Here is an 18,313-nt window from a genome sequence, read left to right as displayed (position 1 = left end):
TACTGTGTCACCCTGTCTCACGTGCTGTGTCACCCTGTGTCACGTGCTGTGTCACCCTGTGTCACGTGCTGTGTCACCCTGTGTCACGTGCTGTGTCACCCCGTCACACGTACTGTGTCACCCTGTCACACGTACTGTGTCACCCTGTCTCACGTGCTGTGTCACCCTGTCTCACGTGCTGTGTCACCCTGTATCACGTGCTGTGTCACCCTGTGTCACGTACTGTGTCACCCCGTCGCACGTACTGTGTCACCCCGTCGCACGTACTGTGTCACCCCGTCGCACGTACTGTGTCACCCCGTGTCACGTGCTGTGTCACCCTGTGTCACGTACTGTGTCACCCCGTCGCACGTACTGTGTCACCCTGTGTCACGTGCTGTGTCACCCTGTGTCACGTACTGTGTCACCCCGTCGCACGTACTGTGTCACCCTGTGTCACGTGCTGTGTCACCCTGTGTCACGTACTGTGTCACCCTGTCTCACGTACTGTGTCACCCTGTGTCACGTACTGTGTCACCCTGTGTCACGTACTGCGTCACCCTGTCGCACATACTGTGTCACCCCGTCTCACGTACTGTGTCACCCCGTCGCATGTACTGTGTCACCCCGTCGCACGTACTGTGTCACCCTGTCTCACGTACTGTGTCACCCTGTCTCACGTGCTGTGTCACCCCGTCACACATGCTGTGTCACCCTGTCTCACGTACTGTGTCACCCTGTATCACATACTGTGTCACCCCGTCGCACGTACTGTGTCACCCACGTACTGTCACCCTGTGTCACGTACTGTGTCACCCTGTATCACGTACTGTGTCACCCTGTCTCACGTACTGTGTCACCCCGTCTCACGTGCTGTGTCACCCCGTGTCACGTGCTGTGTCACCCCGTCTCACGTACTGTGTCACCCCGTCTCACGTACTGTGTCACCCCGTCTCACGTACTGTGTCACCCTGTCTCACGTGCTGTGTCACCCTGTCTCACGTGCTGTGTCACCCTGTGTCACGTGCTGTGTCACCCTGTGTCACGTACTGTGTCACCCTGTCGCACGTACTGTGTCACCCCGTCACACGTGCTGTGTCACCCTGTCACACGTACTGTGTCACGCTGTAACACGTACTGTGTCACCCTGTCTCACGTGCTGTGTCACCCTGTGTCACGTACTGTGTCACCCCGTCGCACCTACTGTGTCACCCTGTCTCACGTGCTGTGTCACCCCGTCGCACGTACTGTGTCACCCCGTCGCACGTACTGTGTCACCCTGTCGCACGTACTGTGTCACCCCGTCTCACGTGCTGTGTCACCCCGTCGCACGTACTGTGTCACCCTGTCGCACGTACTGTGTCACCCCGTCGCACGTACTGTGTCACCCCGTCGCACGTACTGTGTCACCCTGTCGCACATACTGTGTCACCCCGTCGCACGTACTGTGTCACCCCGTCACACGTACTGTGTCACCCCGTCGCACGTGCTGTGTCACCCCGTCGCACGTGCTGTGTCACCCTGTATCACGTACTGTGTCACCCTGTCTCACGTACTGTGTCACCCTGTCGCACGTGCTGTGTCACCCTGTCACACGTACTGTGTCACCCCGTCACACGTGCTGTGTCACCCCGTCGCACGTACTGTCACCCTGTATCACGTACTGTGTCACCCTGTCTCACGTACTGTGTCACCCTGTCGCACGTACTGTGTCACCCTGTATCACGTACTGTGTCACCCTGTATCACATACTGTGTCACCCCGTCGCAAGTACTGTGTCACGTGCTGTGTCACGTGCTGTGTCACCCTGTGTCACGTACTGTGTCACCCTGTGTCACATACTGTGTCACCCCGTCTCACGTACTGTGTCACCCACGTACTGTGTCACCCTGTCTCACGTGCTGTGTCACCCTGTATCACGTACTGTGTCACCCTGTATCACGTACTGTGTCACCCTGTCTCACGTACTGTGTCACCCTGTATCACGTGCTGTGTCATGTGCTGTGTCACGTGCTGTGTCACGTGCTGTGTCACGTGCTGTGTCACGTGCTGTGTCACGTGCTGTGTCACGTGCTGTGTCACGTGCTGTATCACGTGCTGTGTCACGTGCTGTGTCACGTGCTGTATCACGTGCTGTGTCACGTGCTGTGTCACGTGCTGTGTCACGTGCTGTGTCACGTGCTGTGTCACGTGCTGTGTCACGTGCTGTGTCACATGCTGTGTCACGTGCTGTGTCACGTGCTGTATCACGTGCTGTAGCACGTGCTGTATCACGTACTGTATCCACTCGCTCCCCGTCGGCTATTCTCGTAGCCCCCCGTTTATACTGTAAAAACCGGAAGTGACGTCATGGGTTCAACCAACGGAGCGTCTAACCACAGGGGGGTTTCTACACAGTTGGGATATTCCAAATCAAATGCAACCAGTCCGTCAACGAACGTGTGACGGATGTACATCAAATCTATATACAGGAATAATACACTCACGTTCTGTCTTATGGCTCTCACGCACGTCATTTACGTTAGTTCGCACAAACACGCAGTCCATCTGTTCCTGGCCCGGCCCCCTCTGGCAAATTTTATAACCCATTGTGGCTCGCGAGTCCAAAAATGTGTCCACCCCTGGTCTGTCCGTACACTGCTCGTACTGCAAGACCCTCACTCGTTTATCAAATTAATATTTAGTTACACATTTCTGCTCATCTTGCAAAACACTCGCAGAGCAAGTTACTCGCAATCCAAGGCTTTACTGTAGTTATTTGTTTTTTGGATGATTTGTTTACGTTCATTGTACTTTAAACTCCTATCGTGTTTGTTGTTGTGTTGTGTTTGTTGTTGCTGTTGTGTTGTGTTTGTTGTTGTTGTTGTGTTTGTTGGTGTGTTGTGTTTGTTGGTGTGTTGTGTTTGTTGGTGTGTTGTGTTTGTTGGTGTGTTGTGTTTGTTGGTGTGTTGTGTTTGTTGGTGTGTTGTGTTTGTTGGTGTGTTGTGTTTGTTGTTGTGTTGTGTTTGTTGTTGTTGTGTTTGTTGGTGTGTTGTGTTTGTTGGTGTGTTGTGTTTGTTGGTGTGTTGTGTTTGTTGGTGTGTTGTGTTTGTTGTTGTGTTGTGTTTGTTGTTGTGTCGTGTTTGTTGGTGTGTCGTGTTTGTTGGTGTGTTGTGTTTGTTGTTGTTGTTGTGTTTGTTGGTGTGTTGTGTTTGTTGGTGTGTTGTGTTTGTTGGTGTGTTGTATTGTGTTTGTTGTTGTGTTTGTTGGTGTGTTGTGTTTGTTGTTGTTGTATTGTGTTTGTTGTTGTGTTGTGTTTGTTGGTGTTGTATTGTGTTTGTTGTTGTTGTGTTGTGTTTGTTGGTGTGTGTTTGTTGGTGTGTGTGTTGTTGTGTTGTGTGTGTTGTTGTGTTGTGATTGTTGTTGTATTGTCTTTGTTGTATTGTGTTTGTTGGTGTGTTTGTTGTTGTGTTGTGTTTGTTGTTGTATTGTGTTTGTTGTTGTTGTTGTGTTGTGTTTGTTGTTGTATTGTCTTTGTTGTTGTTGTGTTGTGTTTGTTGTTGTATTGTCTTTGTTGTTGTGTTGTGTTTGTTGTTGTATTGTCTTTGTTGTTGTGTTGTGTTTGTTGTTGTATTGTGTTTGTTGTTGTATTGTGTTTGTTGTATTGTGTGTTGTTGTGTTTGTTGTTGTGTTGTGTTGTATTGTTTATTGTGTTGTGTTTGTTGTTGTATTGTGTTTGTTGTATTGTGTGTTGTTGTGTTATGTTGTTGTTGTGTTTGTTGTATTGTGTTTGTTGTTGGTGTGTGTTTGTTGTTGGTGTGTGTTTGTTATTGTGTTTGTTGTTGTTCTATTGTGTTTGTCGTTGGGACCTTCTGACCCTATGCCCCCCCTACTGGACATCTGTGAGAAAATAAATAAATAAAGCGCTTGACAGCTCATCGGATTCCTCCTCCCGCGGTACAACGTCAATATTCTAATTCCGTAATCAGCACGAGTGGCAAGCGGCCTCACCTCGGTCTGCAGGCGAGCGACCTTTCCCAGGAGCTCGGCCCTCTCTCTCCGCAGGGCGTCTCTCTCCGTCCGGAGCTTCTGCAGGGAGGCCGCCTGCTGCTGCTCCTCCAACTCAGCACGCAGCGCCGACGGCTGAGACAAAACCAAGGCAGAGGCAAAGGTTTTCCCCGCTACCCCCCCACGTAGCCTCAACAGAAGGGTCGGGGGGCAAGCGCTGTTAGCAGCAGCAGCGAGCAGCAGCAGCAGCGAGCAGCAGCAGCAGGCAGCAGTAGCAGCAGTAGCAGCAGCAGCCGCAGCAGCAGCGAGCAGCAGCAGCAGCAGCCAGCAGCAGCAGTAGCAGCAGCAGCCGCAGCAGCAGCGAGCAGCAGCAGCGAGCAGCAGTAGCAGCAGCAGTAGCAGCAGTAGCAGCAGCAGCAGCAGCAGCAGCAGCGAGCAGCAGCAGCAGCAGCCAGCAGCAGCAGTAGCAGCAGTAGCAGCAGTAGCAGCAGCAGCCTGCAGCAGCAGCAGCCTGCAGCAGCAGCAGTAGCAGCAGGCAGCAGTAGCAGCAGTAGCGATCAGCAGCAGGCAGCAGCAGCAGCAGCAGGCAGCAGTAGCAGCAGTAGCAACAGAGCCCGTGAAGGCTGCCCGAGCCGTGGCACACGAGGGGGGGGGGGTGTCCAGCGCCACACCCGGCCGCCTTTGTCTCCCCAGTGCTGGCGATGTTCACTGCACACCGCACCGGCCACTCGTTCGAGTCGAGCAACGTGAGGCCCGGGACCGGTTCAGATACCCACCGATCCTCCCGCTATACCTTCACCCCCGCGACCCCCCCGCGACCCCCCCGCGACCCCCCCACGACCCCCCCGCGACCCCCCCGCGACCCCCCAAAGACCCCCCCGCGACCCCCCCGCGACCTTCGCACTCGGGGGGAGAGACACGGGGGGAGACACGGGGAGACACACGGGGAGACACGCGGGGAGACACGCGGGGAGACACGGTGGGACAAACATGGGGAGACACACGGGGAGACACGCGGGGAGACACACGGGGAGACACGCGGGGAGACACGCGGGTAGACACGCGGGTAGACACACGGGGAGACACGGGGGGAGACACAAGGGGAGACACACGGGGAGACACACGGGGAGACACGCAGGGAGACACACGGGGAGACACACGGGGAGACACGCGGGGAGACACACGGGGAGACACACGGGGAGACACGCGGGGAGACACGCGGGGAGACACGCGGGGAGACACACGGGGAGACACGGGGGGAGACACAAGGGGAGACACACGGGGAGTCACGCGAGGAGACACAAGGGGAGACACACGGGGAGACACGCGGGGAGACACGGGGATACACGCGGGGAGACACACGGGGAGACACGCGGGGAGACACGCGGGGAGACACGGGGATACACAGTGGGACAAACATGGGGAGACACGGGGAGACACGCGGGGAGACACACGGGGAGACACGCGGGGAGACACGGGGATACACGGTGGGACAAACATGGGGAGACACGGGGAGACACGCGGGGAGACACGCGGGGAGACACGCGGGGAGACACGCGGGGAGACACGCGGGGAGACACGCGGGGAGACACGCGGGGAGACACGGTGGGACAAACATGGGGACACACGGGGAGACACGCGGGGAGACACGCGGGGAGACACGCGGGGAGACACGCGGGGAGACACGCGGGGAGACACGGTGGGACAAACATGGGGACACACGGGGAGACACGGGGAGACACACGGGGGAGGGGGAGGGAGGGGGGGGTGGAGGTCACCTTTTCCACGGCCGCCTTGTCTGCACGGAGGTCTCCCATCTCCTGCTCCAGCGTCTGCGTGCGGAGCTGCGTCTCGTGGAGCTGAGCTCGCTCGGACCGCAAAGCCTCCTGGGAGCGCTGCAGCTCCTCCTGGGAGCGCTGCAGCTCCTCCTGGGAGCGCTGCAGCTCCTCCTGGGAGTGCCGCAGCTCCTCCTGGGAGCGCTGCAGCTCCTCCTGGGAGTGCCGCAGCTCCTCCTGGGAGCGCTGCAGCTCCTCCTGGGAGCGGTGCAGCTCCTCCTGGGAGCGCTGCAGCTCCTCCTGGGAGTGCCGCAGCTCCTCCTGGGAGCGGTGCAGCTCCTCCTGGGAGTGGTGCAGCTCCTCCTGGGAGTGGTGCAGCTCCTCCTGGGAGTGGTGCAGCTCCTCCTGGGAGTGCTGCAGCTCCTCCCGCACGGCTGGGCGGCAGCAGCAGCAGCAGCAGCGTCACCAAATCGGCATCACGAACGTAATTAACAGCGTCCTCACCACCACCACCACCACCAGGATCATCATCATCAAAAACAACAATTCCTACACTCAGCAGGATCAACATCAGCATCGCGATTCGTCATAGCCATTGTCATCACCGTGATCGTCGTCATCGTCATCGTTGCTGTCACCATCGTCGTCATCAACTCCATCATCATCATCGTCGTTGTCATCATTATCGCTGTCATCATCATAATCATGAGTCACCAACTCCACCGTCGCCATCGTCGTCACCGTCGTCATCATCATCACCGTCATCATCGTCGTCATCATCGTCACCAACTCCACCGTCGTCATCGTCGTCATCAACGTCGTCGTCGTCATCGTCGTCATCGTCGTCACCAACTCCACCGTCGCCACCGTCGTCATCACCGTCGTCATCGTCATCATCGTCGTCATCGTCGTCACCAACTCCTCCGTCGTCATCGTCGTCATCGTCGTCATCAACTCCACCGTCGCCCCCCCCCCCCGCCTCACCGCTCAGCTGCTCCCCCAGCTCCACCGCCTCCGCCCTCCTTGCCGCCGCCTCAGCCTGGGCCTGCTGCAGGCGGCCCCCCACCTCCTGGCCCTGTGTGCGGCTGGCCGCCAGCTGGGCCTGGGCACCCGTCAGCTGGGCAGTCACCTGGGCCAGCCCCTCTGTGAGCCGGGCCTGGGACGCGGAGGGAGGGAGAGAGGAGGGGGAGGAGGGAGGGAGGAGGGGGAGGGAGGAGAAGGGGGAGGAGGAGGGAGGAGGGAGGGAGGGAGGGAGGAGGGAGGAGGGAGGAGGGAGGGAGGGAGGAGGGAGAAGGGGGAGGGAGGGAAGGAAGAGAAGGGAGAGGAGGGAGAGGGAGGGAGGGAAGGAGAAGGAGGAGGGAGGGAAGGAGAAGGGGGAGGAGGAGTAGGGGGAGGAGGAGGAGGGAGGGAAGGAGGAGAAGGGGGAGGGAGGGATGAGGAGGAGGGATGAGGAGGAGGGAGGGAGGGAAGGAAAAGGAGGAGGCGTCAGCGTTGAGCCTCCGGGAAGAATGAAACACAAATCGACTCCGGAAGGGCGGCGTTCCCGTCGACCCCTTGATTTTGTATCGCCGGTAACCGTACGGGGGAAGAAAACCGGTAATGACCGGTTGTTAAAACCGGTAATGACCGGTTGTTAAAACCGGTAATGACCGGTTGTTAAAACCGGTAAAGCCGGTTGTTAAAACCGGTAATGACCGGTTGTTAAAACCGGCAACAACCGGTTATTACCGGGTTTTGTCGCACGCATCGAAACGTCTGGGTCGGAAACCAAAAGACATCTATCTATAATATATTTATTATCTATAGTATATTTATTATATATAGTATATTTATTATCTACAATATATTTATTATCTATATTTATTATCTATAGCATATTTATTATATATAGTATATTTATTATCTACAATATATTTATTATCTATATTTATTATCTATAGTATATTTATTATATATAGTATATTTATTATCTATAATATATTTATTATCTATAGTATATTTATTATCTATAGCATATTTATTATCTATAGCATATTTATTATCTATAGCATATTTATTATCTATAGTATATTTATTATATATAGTATATTTACTATCTATAATATATTTATTATCTATATTATATTTATTATATATAGTATATTTATTATCTATAATATATTTATCTATATTTATTATCTATAGTATATTTATTATCTATAGTATATTTATTATCTATAGTATATTTATTATCTATAGCATATTTATTATCTATAATATATTTATTATCTATAGCATATTTATTATCTATAGCATATTTATTATCTATAGCATATTTATTATCTATAATATATTTATTATCTATAGTATATTTATTATCTATAGTATATTTATTATCTATAGTATATTTATTATCTATAGTATATTTATGATCTATAGTATATTTATTATCTATACTACATTTATTATCTATAGTACATTTATTATCTATAGTACATTTATTATCTATAGTACATTTACTATCTATAATATATTTATTATATATAGTATATTTATTATCTATAGTATATTTATTATCTATAGTATATTTATTATCTATAGTTATTTATTATCTATAGTATATTTATTATCTATAGCATATTTATTATGTATATATTTATTATCTATGATATATTTATTATCTATAGTACATTTTTTATCTATAGTATATTTATTATCTATGGTATATTTATTATCTATGGTATATTTATTATCTATGGTATATTTATTATCTATAGTATATTTATTATCTATAGTATATTTATTATCTATAGTACATTTTTTATCTATAGTATATTTATTATCTATAGTATATTTATTATCTATAATATATTTATTATTTTACCAGGTAAGGCCCCACTCAGCTGCTACGTCGCTCTTTTTCAGAAGCGACCACCTGGCCATCACAAGTGACAGCTCAACCAAGTGGCTGATCGTCATCATCGTCATCATCGTCGTCATCGTCGTCGTCGTCATCATCGTCGTCATCATCGTCGTCATCATCATCGTCATCATCGTCGTCATCATCGTCGTCATCATCATCATCGTCATCGTTGTCGTCGTCGTCATCATCGTCATCGTCGTCATCGTCATCATCATCGTCATCGTCATCATCGTTATCATCATCATCGTCATTATCATTATCATCATCGTCGTTATCATCATCGTCATCATCATCGTCGTCAACGTCGCGTGGAGATTTACAGCAACCGGAGGGACCCGGAGAAAAATCCACGCGACCACGGAGGAGAGAGAGAGAGAGACACGCAAACTCCAAATATACAGCAGCAGCAGGAGTCAGGGTCGGGATCGAACCCACGACCTCATGTACATCAGGCGAGGTAGTTAACATCTCCTAGCCACCGTGATGATGATGAGAGAGAGAGACACGCAGACTCCAAATATACAGCAGCAGGCGTCAGGGTCTGGACTGAATGCACGACCTCATACCAGGCAAGTGAAATATAACATCTCGCCACCACGGCTTCTGTATTAGTGCAAATGTAAATACGTACTAGTGTAGATGTGTGTGTGTGTGTAAATAACATGAAGAGCAATGGTTGTTTATTATGCGTCACGAAGCAGTCCTTAAAAGAGCCGCATGCAGCGCTGAGATGTTAACTACCTCGCCTGGTGTACAGGAGGTCGTGGGCTCGATCCCACGGTGGCTAGGAGATGTTAACGACCTCGCCTGGTGTACAGGAGGTCGTGGGCTCGATCCCACGGTGGCTAGGAGATGTTAACGACCTCGCCTGGTGTACAGGAGGTCGTGGGCTCGATCCCATGGTGGCTAGGAGATGTTAACTACCTCGCCTGGTATACAGGAGGCCGTGGGTTCGATCCCGACCCTGACGCCTGTTGCTGCTGTATATTCGGAGTTTGCGTGTCTCTCTCTCATCATCATCACGGTGGCTAGGAGATGTTAACTACCTCGCCTGGTGTACAGGAGGTCGTGGGTTCGATCCCGACTCTGACGCCTGCTGCTGCTGCTGCTGTATATTCGGAGTTTGCGTGTCTCTGTCTCTCTCTCTCCGTGGTCGAGTGGATTTTTCTCCGGGTCCTCCGGTTTCCCCCCCACCCCCCACATTTAGAATCAACGTCACGCTCGCGAATCCCACATGCAAAGCGAATGGGTTCGACCCTTCCTGGCGATAAAACCGGTGTCAAGATGCTGAAACGCCGGAGTGAAGCCTGCATTACCCGCACGCAGCAACTTGCGGTGAGAGCACGCAAACACATCAAGAGAAACCGTGCCCCGCTGACACACGGCATTGCCTTTGAAACCAACTGGTCCCACACCAGGGGCAGCTGACTTCTCCAGCGCCTCGTCTCGACCGAACAGCGCGTGACGCCGTTCAAGCCTTCACACATTTGTGACGTGTCGGGGGGGGGGTTGGCGGGGCCTCTCCTCCCTGTCCGTGGCTCAGCAGTGTAGGGGGGGGGGGCGTTTCGGAGGGGGAGGGGGAGCCGATAAAACCTGATTCCAGATAAAACGCCAAGATGGTTTGATCAAGGGAATCCTGCCTCGCTCGCTCGCGAGCTGGGAGGACGGGCGCCCCGTGACGGGTTCGGACTCACCTGTGCGTGGGACACCTGGGGCACGGGCACAAGCGCGTGAGCCGAGAGAGAGAGAGACAGGGGGAGAGAGAGAGTCAGCGTCATCGGAGACGATGCCCACGTGGCACAACGTGGCAGAGGAGGAGGTGGGGGAGTGGGGTGGGGAGGGGGGCTTCGGTGATACGGTTATGGTGGTGAGGAGTGATACGGTTATGGTGGTGAGGAGTGATACGGTTATGGTGGTGAGGAGTGATACGGTTATGGTGGTGAGGAGTGATACGGTTATGGTGGTGAGGAGTGATACGGTTATGGTGGTAAGGAGTGATACGATTATGGTGGTGAGCGATATGGTTATGATGTGAGGAGTGATATGGTTGAGGAGTGATACGCTCAGGGTGAGGAGTGTTACACTCAGGGTGAGGAGTGTTACACTCAGGGTGAGGAGTGATACGCTCAGGGTGAGGAGTGAAACGCTCAGGGTGAGGAGTGTTACACTCAGGGTGAGGAGTGTTACACTCAGGGTGAGGAGTGTTACACTCAGGGTGAGGAGTGTTACGCTAAGGGTGAGGAGTGATACGCTCAGGGTGAGGAGTGATACACTCAGGGTGAGGAGTGATACGCTCAGGGTGAGGAGTGATACACTCAGGGTGAGGAGTGATACGCTCAGGGTGAGGAGTGATACGCTCAGGGTGAGGAGTGATACGCTCAGGGTGAGGAGTGATACGCTCAGGGTGAGGAGTGATACGCTCAGGGTGAGGAGTGATACGCTCAGGGTGAGGAGTGATACGCTCAGGGTGAGGAGTGATACGCTCAGGGTGAGGAGTGATACGCTCAGGGTGAGGAGTGATACGCTCAGGTTGAGGAGTGATACGCTCAGGGTGAGGAGTGATACGCTCAGGGTGAGGAGTGATACGCTCAGGGTGAGGAGTGATACGCTCAGGGTGAGGAGTGATACGCTCAGGGTGAGGAGTGATACGCTCAGGGTGAGGAGTGATACGCTCAGGGTGAGGAGTGATACCTTGTCTTGTTCCAGGGTGAGCACTCGCCCCTGGTTCTGCTCCGTCGTGTTCTTGAACGAGTCATTCCTCTGCTCTAGCAACATATTACTCTGCTCCACGTACCTGCAAACAAAGACTGTTGGGGCAAGTGCCGTTGGCGAGTAGCAGCACAAATGGTCACGTGTGTGGTCACGTGTCTGTGGTCACGTGTGTGGTAACAAGCATGGTCACTTGTGTGGTCACGTGTCTATGGTCAAGTGTGCGGTCACGTGTGCGGTCACGTGTGTGGTCACGTGTCTGTGGTCACGTGTCTGTGGTCACGTGTCTGTGGTCACGTGTCTGTGGTCACGTGTCTGTGGTCACGTGTGTGGTAACAAGCGTGGTCACTTGTGTGGTCACGTGTCTATGGTCAAGTGTGCGGTCACGTGTGTGGTCACGTCTGTGGTCACGTGTCTGTGGTCACGTGTCTGTGGTCACGTGTCTGTGGTCACGTGTCTGTGGTCACGTGTGTGGTAACAAGCGTGGTCACGTGTGTGGTCACGTGTGTGGTCACGTGTGCGGTCACGTGTGCGGTCACGTGTGTGGTCACGTGTGTGGTCACGTGTCTGTGGTCACGTGTCTGTGGTCACGTGTGTGGTAACAAGCGTGGTCACGAGTGTGGTCACGTGTCTGTGGTCACGTGTGTGGTAACAAGCGTGGTCACGTGTGTGGTCACGTGTCTGTGGTCACGTGTGTGGTAACAAGCGTGGTCACGTGTGTGGTCACGTGTCTGTGGTCACGTGTCTGTGGTCACGTGTGTGGTAACAAGCGTGGTCACGTGTGTGGTCACGTGTCTGTGGTCACGTGTCTGTGGTCACGTGTCTGTGGTCACGTGTGTGGTAACAAGCGTGGTCACGTGTCTGTGGTCACGTGTCTATGGTCACGTGTGTGGTAACAAGCGTTGTCACGTGTCTGTGGTCACGTGTCTATGGTCACGTGTGTGGTAACAAGCGTGGTCACGTGTCTGTGGTCATGTGTGTGGTAACAAGCGTGGTCACGTGTGTTGTCACGTGTCTGTGGTCACGTGTGTGGTAACAAGCGTGGTCATGTGTGTGGTCACGTGTCTGTGGTCACGTGTGTGGTAACAAGCGTGGTCACGTGTGTGGTCACGTGTCTGTGGTCACATGTGTGGTAACAAGCGTGGTCACGTGTGTGGTCACGTGTCTGTGGTCACGTGTGTGGTAACAAGCGTGGTCACGTGTCTGTGGTCACGTGTCTGTGGTCACGTGTGTGGTAACAAGCGTGGTCACGTGTGTGGTCACGTGTCTGTGGTCACGTGTGTGGTAACAAGCGTGGTCACGTGTCTGTGGTCACGTGTGTGTGGTCACGTGTGTGGTAACAAGCGTGGTCACGTGTGCGGTCACGTGTCTGTGATCACGTGTGTGGTAACAAGCGTGGTCACGTGTCTGTGGTCACGTGTCTGTCGTCACGTGTCTGTGGTCACGTGTGTGGTAACAAGCGTGGTCACGTGTCTGTGGTCACGTGTCTGTGGTCACGTGTGTGGTAACAAGCGTGGTCACGTGTGTGGTCACGTGTCTGTGGTCACGTGTCTGTGGTCACGTGTGTGGTCACGTGTCTGTGGTCACGTGTGTGGTAACAAGCGTGGTCACGTGTCTGTGGTCACGTGTCTATGGTCACGTGTGTGGTAACAAGCGTTGTCACGTGTCTGTGGTCACGTGTCTATGGTCACGTGTGTGGTAACAAGCGTGGTCACGTGTCTGTGGTCACGTGTGTGGTAACAAGCGTGGTCACGTGTGTTGTCACGTGTCTGTGGTCACGTGTGTGGTAACAAGCGTGGTCATGTGTGTGGTCACGTGTCTGTGGTCACGTGTGTGGTAACAAGCGTGGTCACGTGTGTGGTCACGTGTCTGTGGTCACATGTGTGGTAACAAGCGTGGTCACGTGTGTGGTCACGTGTCTGTGGTCACGTGTGTGGTAACAAGCGTGGTCACGTGTCTGTGGTCACGTGTCTGTGGTCACGTGTGTGGTAACAAGCGTGGTCACGTGTGTGGTCACGTGTCTGTGGTCACGTGTGTGGTAACAAGCGTGGTCACGTGTCTGTGGTCACGTGTGTGTGGTCACGTGTGTGGTAACAAGCGTGGTCACGTGTGCGGTCACGTGTCTGTGATCACGTGTGTGGTAACAAGCGTGGTCACGTGTCTGTGGTCACGTGTCTGTCGTCACGTGTCTGTGGTCACGTGTGTGGTAACAAGCGTGGTCACGTGTCTGTGGTCACGTGTCTGTGGTCACGTGTGTGGTAACAAGCGTGGTCACGTGTGTGGTCACGTGTCTGTGGTCACGTGTCTGTGGTCACGTGTGTGGTAACAAGCGTGGTCACGTGTGTGGTCACGTGTCTGTGGTCACGTGTCTGTGGTCACGTGTGTGGTAACAAGCGTGGTCACGTGTGTGTGGTCACGTGTCTGTGGTCACGTGTGTGGTAACAAGCGTGGTCACGTGTGTGTGGTCACGTGTCTGTGGTCACGTGTCTGTGGTCACGTGTGTGGTAACAAGCGTGGTCACGTGTCTGTGGTCACGTGTCTGTGGTCACGTGTGTGGTAACAAGCGTGGTCACGTGTCTGTGGTCACGTGTGTGGTCACGTGTGTGGTAACAAGCGTGGTCACGTGTCTGTGGTCACGTGTCTGTGGTCACGTGTGTGGTAACAAGCGTGGTCACTTGTGTGGTCACGTGTCTGTGGTCACGTGTGTGGTAACAAGCGTGGTCACGTGTCTGTGGTCACGTGTGTGGTCACGTGTGTGGTAACAAGCGTGGTCACGTGTCTGTGGTCACGTGTGTGGTCACGTGTCTGTGGTCACGTGTGTGGTAACAAGCGTGGTCACGTGTCTGTGGTCACGTGTCTGTGGTCACGTGTGTGGTAACAAGCGTGGTCACGTGTCTGTGGTCACGTGTCTGTGGTCACGTGTGTGGTAACAAGCGTGGTCACGAGCGCGGCGTGAATCGAGGACCTCTGGTTTCTCTGCAGCAGGTCGCCGATCTTCTCGTTCTGCTGCTCGATCTTGCTGCTCCTCTCGTGCACCTCCTGCTTCAAGCGCTCGTTCTCCTGCAAACCCCACGGTCATAACGACGACGTCGACAACAACGACAACAATTCACAACCCATTCCTTTAACTATTTATTCGGGGCAGAGTCAACCTATGGACAGGCCCCAGGCTGACCGGGCCATCACCCACCCACAGCCCGCGCCGCCGGTTTTGCCGAAAATATCGCCGACGTCCACCGTGCCTCACCGCAGACTACGGCGTGGCTTAACGATCTCGCAAAGGACTACAAAGATGATACGCCTACGTATAGCCTGTAACAGACTGTTGGGGGCAAGTGCTGTTCGTAGCAAGTAGCACCGATGAATGCCGGCATGGCACACGAACGGGGCGGCCGGTCAGCACCACCACGCCGGACCGCATTTGTATCCCCCGGTGGTGATCCCGACCCTGACGCCTGCTGCTGCTGCTGTATATTTGGAGTTTGCGTGTCTCTCTCTCTCTCATCATCATCACGATGGCAAGGAGATGTTAACTACCTCGCCTGGTGTACAGGAGGTCGTGGGTTCGATCCTGACCCTGACGCCTGCTGCTGCTGTATATTTGGAGTTTGCGTGTCTCTCTCTCTCATCATCATCACGATGGCTAGGAGATGTTAACTACCTCGCCTGGTGTGCAGGAGGTCATGGGTTCGATCCTGACCCTGACGCCTGCTGCTGCTGTATATTTGGAGTTTGCGTGTCTCTCTCTCTCATCATCATCACGATGGCTAGGAGATGTTAACTACCTCGCCTGGTGTGCAGGAGGTCGTGGGTTCGATCCTGACCCTGACGCCTGCTGCTGCTGTATATCTGGAGTTTGTGTGTCTCTTTCATCATCATCACGGTGGCTATGACATGTTAACTACCTCGCCTGGTGTGTAGGAGGTCGTGGGTTCGATCCTGATGCCTGCTGCTGCTGTATATTTGGAGTTTGCGGTGTCTCTCTCATTCTTTCCCCGTGGTTGCGTGGATTTTTCTCCGGGTCCTCCGGTTTTTCCCCTCCACATTTAGAATGAACGTCATCATGCGTTTAGAATATGTGGCTGCTGCTGCTCTAAATTTCCACGTGATGATGATGATGATGAGCCCACTATATTGAAGCTATCATTTGTGATAGTCCAGTCGCTTGTGAACAAGATCTACATAACTGAGTGGGCCCAACGTGGTAAAATAAAACATTGTTTAGTAGTTTCAGTTAATAGTTTTTCACATTCCTCCTCCTCCTCGAAGGCACCGGGAGGAGACCATCAATGCAACAACAATCGCTCGATCACTTAAAACTAGACTAAGCTATTTTTATTTTACCAGGTAAGGCCCACTGAGCAATCATTTGTGACCAGGTCGCTTCTGTCAAAAAAATAAGTATATAGCACGGTGGGCCTTAACCTGGCACAATAAACGTAGTTAAAGATTTAAAACTAAACGTAGTTTAGTAGTTTAGTTGGAGAGCGAATTCTAGGTGGAAAGACGTTATCCGCATATACAGAGACGGAAAGACTTGGCAGGACCCTCCTGAAAATTAGTCTTGAGACTCACTGCCCATAGACTCAACACTACGCATATACTCAACACTACTTATACACTCAACACTACTCAAAAACTCAACACTTCCCATAGACTCAACACTTCCCATAGACTCAACACTACCCATAGACTCAACAACAACAACCGCCATTCGCCACTAAGTGGCGGTGACGTCACCAGGACGCTTGTGCCAGGCCATGTGCACCTTGAGGCCACGTAAAGTGTCGAACGCCCGCTGGCAGGAGGTCACGGGGCAGACCCAGGTGCCACGGGTCGGCTGACTAAGATGACTGAGATGACTGAGATGACTGGCTGATGCACCACCTGTGCACCCTACTGTGCCAACTTGCTGTGCTTTAGCCACCCGGCGCTCCACTCGTTGTTGTGAGCATCGCTCCTCCGCCCTCCGTTGTTGTTGGAGGGTGACTGCCTCCAACCGCCCAGTAGCGTCCTTCACGAGCCTCCTCCACAGAGGCCGATCTTGACACCGCTGGTACCAGTCATCGGCAAGTTCACTCAGTTCCACGTCCTCCTTTACCACATCACTCCATCTCTTCTCTAGCCCGTGCCGCGCCCATTTAGCCCCCTCGATCCGGCCGAACAAAAGCTGTTTAGGCATGAAGTGGCTGGGCATGCGGGCTACATGACCCAGCCAACGCAGCCTTGCCTGCCGGAGGAGCTCACCGATGGGACCTTGTCCAGATCTTTCAAGGATTTGTGAGCTCCTCACACAATCCAGCCTGGTTAAACCCACGATGGATCGTAGGCAGGCTAACCTAAATGTTTCTAACCGGCGAAGATGTTCCATTAGGGGGGTCCACGTTTCGCAAGCGTAGAGAAGGGAGGGAATGACCGTGGCCGAGAAGACCTGAAGCTTCGTGTGGAGCGACAGACCAGGCAGCTTCCACACAGCGTTACGCAACCGATGAAAAGATATTGCCGCTCGACTGATTCGGAGTGAGACCTCTGCTGTTAAACTGAAGCCGGTCATAAGCACATTGCCCAGGTATGGGAAACTCACCACTCTCTCCACAATTGCCCCATCACCGATTGGGAGTTGTGGGGGTGGAGTGTCCGATGGTACAAAATACCCAGGCAAGTGCTTAGTTATGGTGGGGCTGATGGTAAGGCCCCATCTCTTAGTGGCACACTCCAGTCTCAGCAGCAGCGTCTCCAATGAGACTCAACACTACCCATAGACTCAACACTGCCCATAGACTCAACACTGCCCATAGACTCAACACTGCCCATAGACTCAACACTACCCATAGACTCAACACTGTCCATAGACTCAACACGACCCATAGACCCAACACTGCCCATAGACTCAACACTGCCCATAGACTCAACACTACCCATAGACTCAACACTGTCCATAGACTCAACACTGCCCATAGACTCAACACTGCCCATAGACTCAACACTACCCATAGACTCAACACTGCCCATAGACCCAACACTGCCCATAGACTCAACACTGTCCATAGACTCAACACTACCCATAGACTCAACACTACCCATAGACTCAACACTACCCATAGACTCAACACTGTCCATAGACTCAACACTACCCATAGACCCAACACTGCCCATAGACTCAACACTGCCCATAGACTCAACACTACCCATAGACTCAACACTGCCCATAGACTCAACACTACCCATAGACTCAACACTACCCATAGACTCAACACTGCCCATAGACCCAACACTGCCCATAGACTCAACACTGTCCATAGACTCAACACTACCCATAGACTCAACACTGTCCATAGACTCAACACTACCCATAGACTCAACACTACCCATAGACTCAACACTACCCATAGACTCGACACTACCCATAGACTCAACACTGCCCATAGACTCAACACTGTCCATAGACTCAACACTACCCATAGACTCAACACTACCCAGACTCAACACTGCCCATAGACCCAACACTGCTCATAGACTCAACACTGCCCATAGACTCAACACTGCCCATAGACTCAACACTGCCCATAGACTCAACACTGCCCATAGACTCAACACTACCCATAGACTCAACACTACCCATAGACTCAACACTGCCCATAGACTCAACACTGCCCATAGACTCAACACTACCCATAGACTCAACACTGCCCATAGACCCAACACTGCCCATAGACTCAACACTGCCCATAGACTCAACACTGTCCATAGACTCAACACTACCCATAGACTCAACACTGTCCATAGACTCAACACTACCCATAGACTCAACACTGCCCACAGACTCAACACTGCCCATAGACTCAACACTGCACCTCGGACCAGCACAGTTGGCTATGTACGGTGCGAAAGAAGTTCAGCGTACGTAATTACACGCGCAACGATTGAAATAAGCATGAAGCTGCTCACACACCTGCAGGAT

At 52.5% G+C, this 18,313-nt stretch overlaps 1 protein-coding gene across 3 annotated transcripts in view; it reads right to left on the bottom strand.

Moving 5' to 3' along the window:
* The window catches only part of FKBP15 (FKBP prolyl isomerase family member 15), a 78,947-nt gene that overhangs the window by 26,210 nt on the left and 34,424 nt on the right, over positions 1-18,313 (bottom strand). For 2 of the 3 annotated variants that reach the window (XM_076052994.1, XM_076052992.1), the window contains exons 17-23: positions 18,305-18,313; positions 14,318-14,412; positions 11,335-11,437; positions 10,338-10,352; positions 6,726-6,897; positions 5,745-6,175; positions 3,970-4,101 (exon numbers count right to left, since the gene is read on the bottom strand). The exon at positions 18,305-18,313 is cut by the window's right edge and continues 105 nt beyond it. In XM_076052994.1, the coding sequence (XP_075909109.1) occupies positions 3,970-4,101; positions 5,745-6,175; positions 6,726-6,897; positions 10,338-10,352; positions 11,335-11,437; positions 14,318-14,412; positions 18,305-18,313 (957 nt within the window). The remainder of the gene's footprint in view (positions 1-3,969; positions 4,102-5,744; positions 6,176-6,725; positions 6,898-10,337; positions 10,353-11,334; positions 11,438-14,317; positions 14,413-18,304) is intronic. The other variant, XM_076052995.1, reaches the window with a different exon arrangement.

The sequence above is a fragment of the Petromyzon marinus genome, chromosome 59, assembly GCF_048934315.1.
Source record: "Petromyzon marinus isolate PM22_M1 ecotype Great Lakes invasive population chromosome 59, UKy_Petmar_22M1.pri1.0, whole genome shotgun sequence".
Classification (NCBI taxonomy): Eukaryota; Metazoa; Chordata; class Hyperoartia; order Petromyzontiformes; family Petromyzontidae; genus Petromyzon; species Petromyzon marinus.
This window is presented reverse-complemented; position numbering and strand designations above follow the sequence as displayed.